The sequence below is a fragment of the Cibotium barometz genome, chromosome 1 (assembly GCF_041138505.1).
Source record: "Cibotium barometz isolate CiBa-2024 chromosome 1, ASM4113850v1, whole genome shotgun sequence".
Lineage (NCBI taxonomy): Eukaryota > Viridiplantae > Streptophyta > Polypodiopsida > Cyatheales > Cibotiaceae > Cibotium > Cibotium barometz.
Genome location: NC_141046.1, coordinates 37,616,225 through 37,630,442, shown reverse-complemented (window position 1 = coordinate 37,630,442; position 14,218 = coordinate 37,616,225). Strand labels below are relative to the sequence as shown.

At 43.2% G+C, this 14,218-nt stretch overlaps 1 protein-coding gene across 1 annotated transcript in view; it reads left to right on the top strand.

The window, feature by feature from the left end:
* The window catches only part of LOC147641957 (NEP1-interacting protein-like 2), a 38,471-nt gene extending 24,839 nt beyond the window's left edge, over positions 1 to 13,632 (top strand). The window contains exons 4-5 of the mRNA XM_086801535.1: positions 12,600 to 12,773; positions 13,186 to 13,632. Coding sequence (XP_086657661.1) covers positions 12,600 to 12,773; positions 13,186 to 13,308 — 297 coding nt within the window. The 3' untranslated portion in view covers positions 13,309 to 13,632. The remainder of the gene's footprint in view (positions 1 to 12,599; positions 12,774 to 13,185) is intronic.
* Positions 13,633 to 14,218: the final 586 nt, after the last annotated feature.

Genomic DNA, 14,218 nt, shown 5'->3' with positions numbered 1-14,218 from the left:
TTAAATTTCAAGTTGTTTTAAGTTGTCCATTTCAAATTTGTGGTTTTAAAGTTGTGCTATTAAGCGTGTGGGTGTCCAACGGAGTCTTTCCCAGTTGACGGGATCGGTTTCAGAAGACCTCCACAAGGTCTAAGGACACCAAGGAGCAGGCGGGTTGAGTCGCTGACACGGGCGATGGTAAGCTGGCACACAAAACAACGAAAACGTACAAGCGGCCGCCACTGGGAAAAGCGAACAGAAAGGGTACACCGTATGAAACGATTCGATGCGACGGGTTGTAGGTTTTTAAAATATGCATGATGAATAAAAACGCATTTCGTACAGGACAAAACGTTTCGTACGTTTCAATCTTGTACGAAACGCGTTTCTATGCAACACTGCTTATAACTCAAGTTCTAAAACGAATTTGCATGTGCAACTGAAGAGACAGTTGCGGAGATGGCCTGGGCGAGTCGCCACGTCACCTAATTAAAAAAATAAAATAAAATACAAAAAAAAAATTGCCTGGGGGGTTTTCGACCACTCTGATACCACTAAAACTCGCTGAGGTTGTGTAACAAGCTTATCACTGCTAAATCACATTAATCCACTTTTAACCATGGCTGAAAATTGAAGTAAAACTTGTGAACTTTCACCCAACAATACTTGTGAACTTTCAGCCACGTCACATCAAAATTTTTAATTTTTAATTTTTTTTTGGAGATGACGTGACGACTCACCCAGGCCATCTTAGCAACTGTCTCTTTAATTGCACATGCAAATTCGTTTTAGAACTTGAGTTATAAGCATCTCTTTCTATTTTCCAAAGAGGAAAAGAGAACTAACTCTTTTTATTTGTTGACAAAGGAAAGTTTCCCATGCAAAACTAAACATGCGTAAAAGTTTCCCATGCAAACTAAAACATGTGTAAAAGTTTCCCATGCAACCTAACATGTGTAGACGGAGGTGCTACTCAAGAAGAGGCTTTGAAGAGTTGAAGAAGAGCTTGTTGATTTTCCTTATCAAAGGACTTCATTCTTGTGAGCATCCTTGCCACAAGAGAAGATAACCGGTTGTGTGACCCATTGGTAGGCCATTGGGGTGGCACACAGACGGGTGAGTTTCTCCAACACGTGTGTGTGTGTGGTAGGTCACCACATACAAACTAGGAGATTGCAAAGGCTTTGTTTTCTATCTTGTTTGATGGCGGTACCATGCTGATTCAAATCAGCCCGTACACTGTAAAATTCTGGAGGAATAATTCATATTCCTGTGAAGGGGCCCGGCCATTCCGGATCTATGCTGTGTCATCTCTCTCTCTCTCTCTCTCTCTCTCTCTCTCATTTATTCTTCCATATATTTGGCTCAAGTATGTTGGCTGAAAGTTCACAAGTTTTACTTAAATTTTCAGCCATGGTTAAAAGTGGATTAATGTGATTTAGTAGTGATAAGCTTGTTACGCAACCTCAGCGAGTTTCCATCTGTTTGGGGGTGATAAGAAGAAGAAAAATCAAGGTTAGTTCCCACATTCTCACAGAGGGCTCTCCAGAATAAACTGGTAGTCCTCGGATCTCTGTCTCCCACTATGGACTTTGGAAGCCCATGATATTTGAAGATTTGAGCCAAATAAGTAATGGCCATCTATTCGGCTCCAATTGCTTTATTTACTGGAATGAAGTGAGCCATTTTATTAAACCTATCCACAATTGCCCATATGGCATCATAACCTTTGGGAGTTTTTGGCAATCCTGTAATGAAGTCCATGGCAATGCTTTCCCATGGTTTGCTTGGAATAGGCAAGGATTGTAGTAGGCCTTGCGACTTACCTCGATCAAACTTCACCTTTTGGCATGTGATACATGCATGTGATACATTCACGAACAAATGCCTCAATGTCCTTCCTCATAGAAGGCCAATAGAAATATCTTTCTATCATCTGTGTGGTAGGGAGAATTTCCCTATGACCAGCAAATGGAGGGGCATGGCATTCCTCCATAACTCTTTTCCTTAAATCTTTCACTATGCATAGCTGATCCTTCATCATTAAGAAACCTTCCCTTAGGAAGAAAGGCATCCTAATGTTTCCTTCTTGTAAGCAGTGCCATATCTGAGAAAAATCTGCATCTATAGCATATAAATGATAAATCACGCATTACTGTGAAGTCAGTGTGGTAGCCAATAGTGATGGCACCAACTTCAAGTCTCTTGGATAAAGCATCAACAACCAAGTTTTTACCCTTCATGCTCTCCACTGTGAAGTGAAACATGGACAAGAAATTTGCCCATCTCATCTGCATAGGTGACAGCTTCTTCTGGGTAAGAAAGTACTTTCGACTTTGGTGATCAGTCTTGACCACAAAAGTAGTACCCAAGAGATAATGCTTCCAGATGGTCAAAGCATGAACCACCGCAAGCAATTCCCTTTGATAGGTGTAGTTCTTTTCAGCTTCATGCAACTTCCGGCTTTCATAGGCAACCGGTATTCCTTCCAGCATTAAGACAACACCAATGCCTACATCGGAAGCATTGCAATGTATTACAAAATCTTCATTTAAATCTGGCAGATGCAAAACAATATTTTTGTTGGCCTCTTCTTTCAATCTTTTGAAGGCACCCTCCTCTCTTTGAGTCCACTTGAAAATAGTCCTCTTTTTGCACAAGTCATGCAATGGTGTAGCAATGTGTGCAAAGTAGTGCACATACTGCCGGTAGTAGGAGCAAAGTCCAAGAAAGCTTCTCACTTCATGGACATCCTTTGGAGTTGGCCACTCCACAATGGCCTTGACTTTGGCTGGATCCATCATTCGCACACCTGCTCGGAGAATGTGTCCTAAGAACTTGATTTCTTGCAAAAAGAACTCACTCTTCTTTGGATTTATATACAACTTATGTGTTCTGAGTTCTTGAAATACTATAGCTAAATGCTTCTTGTGTTCCTCTTCATTTTGTGAAAAGACAATAATGTCATTAAAGAAACTTCCACAAAATTTATCGTTCGGTTGAAGGTCGCCGGAGCATTAGTCAGACCAAAAGGCATGACCAAGAACTCATAGAGACCAAAGGTGGTGCGGAATGCAGTCTTTGAGATGTCCTCCGGTGCAATCCGAACTTGATGATACCCACTTTTCAGATCAATGTGGTTGAAGATTGAAGCTCCGCTGAGTGTATCCAAGATATCATCGATTCTTGGAATAGGGTATCTATTCTTCACAGTGACCTTGTTTAGGGCTCGGTAATCCACACACATGCGGTTCTCCTTGGTATCTTGAATAGCTGCCTTTTTCACCATCATGGGTGACTCTGTTGGTGATATATTAGAGGAAGCTATGATGTAGGGCTCCAAGAAAATAGTTTGCCCAGATGGATCGGGACCAATGATTCTCTTCTCATAGAGGTATTCCTTTACAAACAACATAGGATCACCTAAATCTGATTTCTTCACATAATGTTCAAAATGAGATACCTTGGAATGGTTGATGACCTTCTTTGACACCACCGTTTGCACATCTGGATCGGTCAGCAGGTCCTCCATTTCTTTGATTCGGCGATGGAGCGCCTCCTCACCATAGGCATGAGAGTTACGCAGTATTTCTTCATTTTGGCCAAAGGATCTTGAAGTTCATGGAGAATCACCACTTTGCCTTGTTTCCTTGTCAGCACCACCACCTCTTCTTCTTGAAGAAGAGACTTCCATTGACTCACTAGGATGAGCCAGCGATCTTGATCTTTCTCTGTGGGTTGACATCTTCTTCTTTAGCAGCAAAAGGCTTGTTCCCAAGGATTGTCTTCAATCACCAACAAGGTAGGGAAGATAACACTGCTCTAATACCACTGAAACTCGTTGAGGTTGCGTAACAAGCTTATTACTGCTAAATCACATTAATCCACTTTTAACCATGGCTGAAAATTGAAGTAAAACTCGTGAATTTTCAGCCAACAATACTTGAGCCAAATAGATGGAAGAATAAATGAGAGAGAGAGAGACGACACAGCATAGACCCGGAACGGCCGGGTCCCTTAACAGGAATATGAATTATTCCTCTAGAATTTTACAAGTGTATGGGCTGATTTGAATCAGCATGGTACCGCCATCAAACAAGATAGAAAACAAAGCCTTTGGAATCTCCTAGTTTGTATGTGGTGGCCTACCACACGCACACAAGTGTTGGAGAAACTCACCCGTCTGTGTGCCACCCCAATGGCCTACCAATGGATCACACAACCGGTTATCTTCTCTTGTGGCAAGGATGCTCACAAGAGAAGTCCTTTGATGAAGAAAATCAGCAAGCTCTTCAACTCTTCAAAGCCTCTTCTTGAGTAGTACCTCCGTCTTCACATGATAGCCTTTTTCTTGAAAAATGGTTCTCTACACTTGGTAGAGAAGAAGCTAGTCTTCAAGCTAGTCTTCTTGTCTTCCTGCTCTCAAAAATGCACAAGTTCTTTCTTAGTTCAAAATAGAAAAACACTACACATGTTAGGTTGCATGGGAAACTTTCCTTTGTTAACAAATAGAAAGAGTTAGTTCTCTTTCCCTCTTTGGAAAATAGAAAGAGATGCTTATAACTCGAGTTCTAAAACGAATTTGCATGTGCAATTGAAGCGACAGTTGCTGAGATGGCCTCCACATTACCTCAAAAAAAGAAAATAATTTTTTCTTAATTAAAAAAAAAAATTGACCTCCAACTTAAAAGGTACATATCTTGTAAAACTATCAAAATTGAAAGTAGTTTAAGTAAGAAACATACTTAACCTCCTGCAAAATGCAAGTCGCTAGATCAGCAACCAATATTATGTAGAAGTTCGATGCTTTAAGATGAATGCCTAAATGTTCAAGCATTCTCAAAATCAGCATCCAATGTAAGATCTTCAGCTTATTGTGCATGTACCTAAGGTGAGTACCATCCGTTCCATACACTTGTATCCATCTATACGCTCTCCCATAATGGTAAGAGTGCATAGTCCATCATGCTTATGAAGCATGTCCAATCATACTTCCGCACTTCGGGATGGAAGCATGTCCATTCATGCATGCAATATTATGCTCTCCTATTTCGGAATAGAAGCATGTCCAATCATGGTTCCTTGGAAAAGAACACATGTCCAATCATGAAGTCTGCCATGCTAGGTCAGACAACATGTCCAAGTTTTATTAACTTCAAAATTCTTGATACAAAATTCCCTGTAAGCTGATTAGGGTTTTGGATTGGGGATTTCTCACAAATACAGGCGGGTGACATACACCACCAGAGAAGAGGAAACTCTTCAAAGCTTGGAGCAAAGTGGCAAACCAACCAGTACTTACCCACTTTGATAGTGGTGCTACCCACCACTACATTCATCCACGAGTGGTAGAAGCTATGAACCTCCCTCCGGATAGGTTCGAAACTTCTATTCCAACAGGTGTCGCTTTTGAAGGAATGTCAGTCAAGGTGACTTCTATTTTGGGAAAGCTCCACTTACAAATTGGAGACTGTGGATCAGAACTTTATTGTTGGCAAAGTTGGACATTGTGATGTAATTTTGGGTATGCCTTGGCATAAGAAGATAGACTCGGCCATCGGTTGGGCTGGATTCTGGAAATAAAATTAGGTTTCCTTTTAAAGGCAAGAACGTAACTTTTGATGTAGGAGTTGAGGGGAATTCCATTCCACTCATTAGTCATGTACAAGTTCCTAAAGCAATAAAGCAATTTATTTCCTCGTACTTGATATATGGAAGAGATCCAAAGGAATCAAAGGGTGATGAGTCACTCTCAACTCTTGATCATGAAAGGAAAGATTTCCTAAAGAAGTATGAGAATTGTTTTGTAGATACTCTTCCAGGAGAGCTATCTCGAAAAAGACCGAAGATCATAAGATTGACATCATGCCAGGAAGCTCACCTCTTAGCAGACCTCCCTATCGAGTGAGTCATGCTCAACAAGAGGAGATTATAAAGCAAGTAACCGAGCTTTTGGAAAAGGGTTTGATTCGACCTAGCTCATCACCTTTTTGCTCCCTGTTCTTATTGGTTCAGAAAAAGGATGGTTCTTGGCGTATGTGTATTGATTACAGGGCTCTTAACAAGATCACTTTTGGTGATGCCTTTTGGTCTTACCAATGCCTCGGCTACCTTCAACCGAATGATGGAAAGAATATTTCAAGCACAGAGAAAATTTATAGCTATTTTCATTCAAAGAATGAAGAAGAGCATCGAAAGCACTTGGATATGGTATTTCAGGAATTGCGGAAGCACAAGTTGTATGTGAGTTGTTGGGTGTTGGACTCACACACACACACACACAAACCTGCACATTCGGGTTAGGTGCAGGGTAGAGAAGCTCACACACAGAAATGAGAGAGAGAGAGAGAGAGCTAAAAGTGTGGTATCCACAAAATGCAAGTCAACCCTTGCATGTGTGCCACATCCATATAATATAGAAGTACAAAATATTATATGTTAGTGTCCTTTCACACTTGATGTCCAAGGGGAAAAACCACATGGGAAAAAGTGCCCTTGGTTAAGCCCTGTTCACACATAGCACTACTATAAGTGAGCATATGCCTACAAATCCCCCCTGTAGTGGAAGTGTGAACCTGTACAAGGTAGCAGATCACTCTCTGTATGAGAGTAAGCCCAAAGCTTTGCGGAAAGCTTCAAACTTTTCTCGAGGTAAAGCCTTTGTGAATAGATCTGCAACATTATCCTGTGTAGGGCAGTAAGATAAACTGATCTCCCCTGCATGTAGCCTCTCTCTGACATAGTGATAATGAATCTCAATGTGCTTAGTACGTGCATGAAATACTGGATTTCGTGCCACGGCCATAACACTTTGGCTATCAGTGAGAATGGTGGTGGGTGTCTTCTGACACTCACGAAGATCAGCCAATAGTCTCCTCAACCATACACAATCTACTGTAGCTGTAAAGACTGCCTTGTACTCAGCCTCACAAGTAGATGTAGCAACAGTGGGTTGCTTTTTACTCAACCAAGATATGCATGAACTGCCAAGAAAAAAACAATTCCCACTGGTGGATTGCCTGGTATCATAATCACCAGCCCAATCTGAATCACTGTATGCATAAAGTTGCAAGCTGCCTCCCCTGGGATAGAACAAACCAAGATCCAGGGTACCCTTAAGATAACGAAAAATGCGTTTGACTGCTTGCCAATGCTTTGTGCCTGGGCTGTGCATGAATTTGCTCAACAAAGACACCCCAAAAGATATGTCTGGCCTCGTGTTACACAAGTAAATGAGGCATCCTACTACCTGGTTGTAAATGCCGGCCTCAAAAGGCTCTCCAATATCATGCATAGTAAGCCGTACACCTGGTTCTATCGGAGTAGAAATGGGCTTACATTCATCCATGTGAAACCTTTTTAGCAAACTTTTTATGTACCTAGTTTGCTGCATAACAATGCCATCATCTGTATGCATAAACTGAATGCCGAGATAGTAGTGTAAAGGTCCCAAATCTGACATATCAAATTCAGCTTTCAAATCAGCTTTGAAATCTGAAATTTGTGCTTTGCTAGTACCTGTAATGAGCATGTCATCTACATACAAGATGACTATGAGAATATCGGCATCGGTTTTCTTCACATACAATGTGCTTTCTGCCGGACTATTCTCATAACCTTGGCTGGTTAGATGAGCATGTATCTTATCATACCAAGCTCTTGGAGCTTGGTATGATAACCTTGGCTGGTTAGATGAGCATGTATCTTATCATACCAAGCTCTTGGAGCTTGCTTTAACCCATACAATGCTTTGTGTAACCTGTATACTTTATGTTCCTCACCAGGAACTAAAAAACCAATGGGCTGATTTACATATACCTCCTCTTGTAAATCCCCATTTAAGAATGCAGTTTTGATGTCCAATTGATGCACTTTCCATCCTTTATGTGCAGCCAATGCAATCACTGATCTTATTGTGGTCATTCTCGAAGTAGGAGCAAAAGTCTCTTCATAATCTATTCCCTTTTTCTGGGAGTAGCCTTTAGCTACAAGTCTTGCTTTGTACCTGTCAATAGTACCATCAGACTTTCTTTTGACTTTGTACACCCACTTTGTTCCAATTACATGCTTGCCTTTAGGCAGGCAACCAAATGTCCTGTGCAAATGTATGCCTGCAAACCAAAGCAAGTGTAAACCTGCACCAAATTGTCCAATTACACACAATGTGTATACATACGCGACAAATCGCAGCTGTAATGCCCAATTACATGCTCCAATCTGAAAATCCCCAATTTTTATGCACTCCAATCACTTTTGTGCATCTAATTGGCCAATTTTCACAAAAGCCCCAAATTTTTGCAAATGAAAGAGGTTCAATTTGCTGATTTTGACCTCAATTTTGAAAACCCCCAAATTGCAATTTTCAATTTTACCTCAAATTGAGAAATCCCCCAAATTGCACCTGTAATTTTCCTTTGAATCTGACTTGCACAGAAGTGTCTGCAAAATTTGCATATGACCTGCACTGAAATGGCTGCAAATTTTGTATTTGGGTTTGACAAAAAATGTGTACTAGTAATACCTCGTAGTTGCAGAGTGTAAATGATGTTAGGCGGTGAGCACACAGTTGAGGGGCCTGCAGCCAGGCGTGCAGATGTTGTCGAGGAGGAGCACAGAGTTGCATACGGGGCTCAGGTACCACTTGGAGCTGCAGGCGGGTGCATGTACGTGGCAGCCAGGTGGAGGCGTGCAGAGGTTGCTGGAGCTGCAGGTGTCCAAGAGAGCGCACGCAACCGACGAGGCAGGCGGATGCCGGCTCTGGGCGGTGGCGGACCAGCAGAGGCGCTGATTGGGAGGGGCGGCGGTGGCGACGGGAGCAGTAGCGCCGCCGAGTCAAGGGCGGAGGTGGCCGCTTGCGCACTACCGCCGGCTGGGCTGGGCTGGGCTGGGCTGGGCGCTGGCGGCTCCCTGCGCAGTAGAAGCACTGGCGCGGTTGGGCGGCAGCGGCGAGCAGAGGAGCGAAAGCGGTGGAGCTGGGCGGCGAAAACCAGTGAACGCCCCAGAGCTCAGAAATGGTCGGAATTTCGCCGGGTTTTCTTCCAGCAGTAGAATTTCAGGGCCAGCAGCTCCTAGCTCCCAGCTCTGATACCAATTGTTGGGTGTTGGACTCACACACTCACACACACAAACTTGCACATTAGGGTTAGGTGCAGGGTAGAGAAACTCACACACAGAAATGAGAGAGAGAGAGAGAGAGAGAGAGAGAGAGAGCTAAAAGTGTGGTATCCACAAAATGCAAGTCAACCCTTGCATGTGTGCCACATCCATATAATATAGAAGTACAAAATATTATATGTTAGAGTGTCCTTTCACACTTGATGTCCAAGGGGAAAAACCACATGGGAAAAAGTGCCCTTGGTTAGTTAAGCCATGTTCACACATAGCACTACTATAAGTGAGCATATGCCTACAAATGGCAAGAAGAGAGAGTTCTTTTTGTCAGAGATTCACTACTTGGGCCATATAGTGTCCAAGGAAGGAGTTAGGATGGACCTAGAAAAGGTCAAGGCTATTGTGGAATGGCTAAAGTTGACTAGTGTGCATGCAGTTCAAAGTTTCCTTGGCTTATGCTCTTATTATAGGAAGTTCATCAAGTGGTTTGCGGTGGTAGCAAGTCCACTACATGATTTGACAAAGAAAGCCGTGGGATTTCGGTGGGCCAAAGCTGAAAAAGAATCCTTTGAAGCACTAAAGTTTTTATGCTAGCAAAGGACCGGTATTTATTATTCCAGATTTGTCAAAGCCATTCATGGTAGAGTGTGATGCTTCAAGAGATTGCATTGGAGCAGTCTTGAACCAAGAGGGCCATGCCATGGCCTATGAGAGTTGAAGAGATATACGAGAAGACCGCACCCACATACGAGAAATAACTGATGCGGATTGAGTACAAAGAGCTTTTGTGGATATTTGGGAACATCAAACAAGGGATTTTGATACTAGCCCGGGGTAAGTCTCTTGTGGGTCATCCTCGTGGTGAGATCGGCATCAATTATCTTGTGCCTTGACATTGACTTGACCTCGACATCGGCACCTTGTTTGATATTGTATTCATTTGTTGTATTGGTCCTGGCTTGGAAAAGCCCGTGGATTGTTCTTGAAATAAATTCCTGAAGAGGGGGTGGGGCCTTTTCCCCGCTCAGCATGGTGTACTGCCTATTCCCATCTCTTTCTCTATCTTTATCTCTCGTACACATGGTTGCATCTGTCACTGCACGCTCCGTTGGACTTACATGGTGGGGCATAGACAGATTTGGGACTAGCGGGTTTCTTATATGCCAATCTCCATCCAAGATTATACAGAGGCCCTAGATTTCTTGATTACGGATCTAGATAGGATAGATGCTATTCTAGGAAAGGAATGGTTTTATAGCTATGATGTTTATGTCGATTGGAAGAGTCATGCTTTGTCCTTTGTTATGGAGGGTCTTCCAATTTGTCTCGAGTGATTTTGCGGTCCCACCCTCTACTTTTGTAAATTTAGCAGAACTTCATAATATTGTTGGAAACTCAGATTATTAGGTGTATCAGTGTGTTCTTTATTCCCTTTCATCTAATGTTAATTGTAGTTTGAATATAGTTAAGTTAGATGCTTGGGAGACACAGGCTTTAGCGGACACTAAGTTGGATTTTGCCGATGTCTTTGTTGTTGAATCGCATTAAGGTTTGCCACCCAGTAGGTCGGTAGATCATAAGATTGATTTGATTCTTGACGCCCAGTCTGTGAGTATAGCACCTTACAGGATGAGCAGGATGAGATTGCCCGAAAGTTGTTAGAATATCTCTGGATGGGACAGATGTGCAGGAGTAAATCTCTTCGGTTCTAGCTTAGATGGCCGGGATTCCATCCCTTCGTATCTGCATAGCCTCTCTAGATCAGTTCCTCATGCCATATCTCTTCCTTGCCTCCGGGGAGATCCTATTCGGCAAAGAGTTGAGTACTTCAGCCTCCCAGACCAATGCTTCATTTGCCGGTAGATGGGAGGAGGCGGTGCTACGGAAGGCGAGGAGGCGGCCAGGAAGCAGGGCTGTGTGAAGGGATGGCGGAGGGGGAGAGCACATGCAGGAGGCGCCACAAAGGGAATGGAGGGCAGGGCGGCGCTAAATGAGAAGACGGAGGCCTCAGGCGGGAAGCGCCACATGGGAGGCGGAGGGCAGCGTGTCGAAGGAGGAAGAGCTGCGCACAGAAAAAGGGGGGGCGTGCAGAAGCAAGCTGAAGGCAGGAGCAGGCGTGTATGGGGGGGAGCTCCAGCTGGATCTTCTACACTAGTGCATTTTTCTCATGTGTTCCCCAGTTCACCAGGCAGCTGGTGCAGCACTAAAATGTAGCAACCTTCTTGCAGAGCGGCCACTGGCAGTCAGGCAGGGCAACAACTGGGGAGTTAGCAAGAGCTGTCCGTGTTTCAGCCCATAGAGGAAAACACAAGTCTAGTGCAGACCAGTAATTGACCATTGTACTTCAACTTTGAATCTACAGCTATACAAGAAAATACACCTTCCGGTTGGGGCCTTTAGTGGGTTCCCTAATCGGTGTCATGAGCACTCTCTCCCCCTTTTCTTTTGCAAGTTAGTATTAGAGTTTAGAGTGTCCTGAGTTGTGCAGAAACGCTACGTAAATGTTTTCTAGTGGATGGTTTGTACAAGCTCCATTTGTACTAGGCAAGAGGAAAAGAGCTTGAAGACAAAAGCAACAAGTCTGTGGGATCATTGTCTACAGTTGATTGAGATGGGGCCTTGTTTCAGTTCTGCAAAATTATTGCTCTTTCCCATCAGGGATAATGGCCACCTACACTGACACCAACCGACAACTTAGGCATTCCCTTTACATAGCCGAGCAGGCCACTCAGGATGCCATCATCGGGGCGGAGAACGTGGAGGAGGAGCATGAGAGGCTTCAGGCATGGGTAGAGGAGCATGACACAAATTAACAGAGAAGTTTGGCTTGCAGTCATTGCAGATTGTCCTTAATGCACAATTAACAGAGACTCCTTGTGATCCCAGTGTGTGGCTGCTTGGGCCTTTTCCAGAGCTTGTTGCTGGGTCCCTTTGGGCTTGTCACAAATGTGGCCTTGTTCTAGGCTTGAATGATAACATGCAATTTACCACCTCAGTCTGGCGTTCTTGTTCTAATCTTGAACATTTGGTATGTGAGCTTTCATATCTTAGGTCTTGATGTTGCCTCGTGACAATCACCATCTCTCCACATTGTCTTCAGCACTAGCAAATCTCAAGGTGCTGTCAGTTGTTACCAGAGTCTCTATGCTCCACCACTGGTTTTTACATGGACCAGGTTGGGAGGTTCTATGTATTCAAACATTGACAAGGCAAAATTTGTCCCCTTGTGAACACATGTTCACAAGCTACTAACGATTTCTCACAAGCAGGTGAGGCAAACGAGATTTGAACCTGTGACTTGTAAGGTGACCACACACCACTTTACCACCATGCTACAAGATGCTTCTTGCCATGCCGCCTTTTCATTATGCGAGTGAATGCTTCTATACACATGCTTGTGTGCCCTTTGACTGTGGGGCTTAATATGGGCACCTGTATTAATGAAGGCGTGCTGAAATCTTAAGCCGTCTTACTTTGTTTACTAAAACCTTCTGTTACCTTTCTGGCAGGTTAATATTGCTGAGATGAGCTACGAAGACTTGTATGAGATTTTTGGAACTGGGGAAGATGTGGTTAAAGGTGCTTCTGAGGCATGTCTTGAGAAGCTACCACGTTACATAGTCACAAAAGATAACAAGGTGGACTCTTTTGGAGACATTATTTGCTGTACCATCTGTTTACAGGTTAGCTGGCCTTATACATTTTTTAATTGATTTGGAACTCAAAAAGTTTCCAGAAACTACACACATCATGCATGCATGTGCTTGCATGGGCATGCACACCCATGCACATGCATACGTGTGCACCCCCACATGTGTGGCATGCGTGCATACACACCCACACCCCTGTATATGTGCAGAGACACAGATCCCCACACCCCCACTCTGTTCGACAGGCATGCACACGTACTTATGCAAATGCACCCATAGTAACCGGCACACACATTTCAAAATTAACAATTTGTCCAAGCACTCAGAAGTATTGAAAATTTGCTATGCTTCCCATTTGTATGGTATTGATAAAAATTTTCAATACAGGGCTTTCACACCAAACCGATGCAAAGTGCAGCTGATAGTTTTTACTTTCTATGTGCAGGAACTGCTGCAAGGAGAAACTGCTAGAAGCTTACCAGTGTGCCAGCATGTGTTTCATATGTCGTGTGTAGATAAGTGGCTTGTAAGACATGGTTCATGTCCTGTATGTAGACGAATTATTTAAGGAAAATTTTGAAAATTCCATCTGCTTTTTATGTAGCCCACCTTCAAGGTATAGGCACCTTCCGTACATAATCGGGTTTCCATGCAGCCATGCTGTTTTTGAGCTCCGATCGGTTCTCATTATTTTTGACAAGTAAAGCGCTTGTACAGCTTTTAGAGGAAAATCTGGAAATTCCACTCCTTTTGCCTCAGTTTGTTAAAAAAATAAATAAATTGTATCAAAAGACGACGAGCTTAATGCTCTGTATGTTTGTATGTAATGCTATGGCTTACTTTACTTTGTTCTCAAGATATTGAAAATGGACCTGCACAAAAGATTATTAAATTGCTTTCTCTATCACTATTTTTGGTGCCAACTGTTTTCACAATTAAGGTTTCAAAAATTTGGTTCATTGTTATGGCCTTACAGGTTTTAATGTGACTGACAATATAAAGGAGACTTATACCTATGGGTGGCCTTATATGGGGGGGCTCTAAAGGTAATAAGTGACTTAGTTATCAGCTCATAAGTTGACATCTCAGACGGGGAGTCGTCCCTTGAGATCAAAACCCAAACGAGGTCTTAACCTTGGACAGTGGGCTCTGGGGCTCTAAAGGTAATAAGTGATTTAGTTATGGAGCTAAGCTCTTCCTCTGTATCACCCACCCTCTCCATTGCAATCAAAGTGCGAATGCCTGCACCAAATCTTGATATTGCAGAAGGCGCACCTATCCTGCCAGCCTCCATGACGTTGTTGCAACTCACGCCCTAGCCCGTCGTCCAAGTGGACATCCCTTCCCCTAATCCCCACAGAGGCTCAGTAAGTCTCATTTAGCTCTTTGATGCAGTTCCCATTCCCGCTAGTGCAGACTCTTCTGTAATTATTATCACTAGGTTTGCTGTACTTGTCTAATATGATCTAGCTGATAGT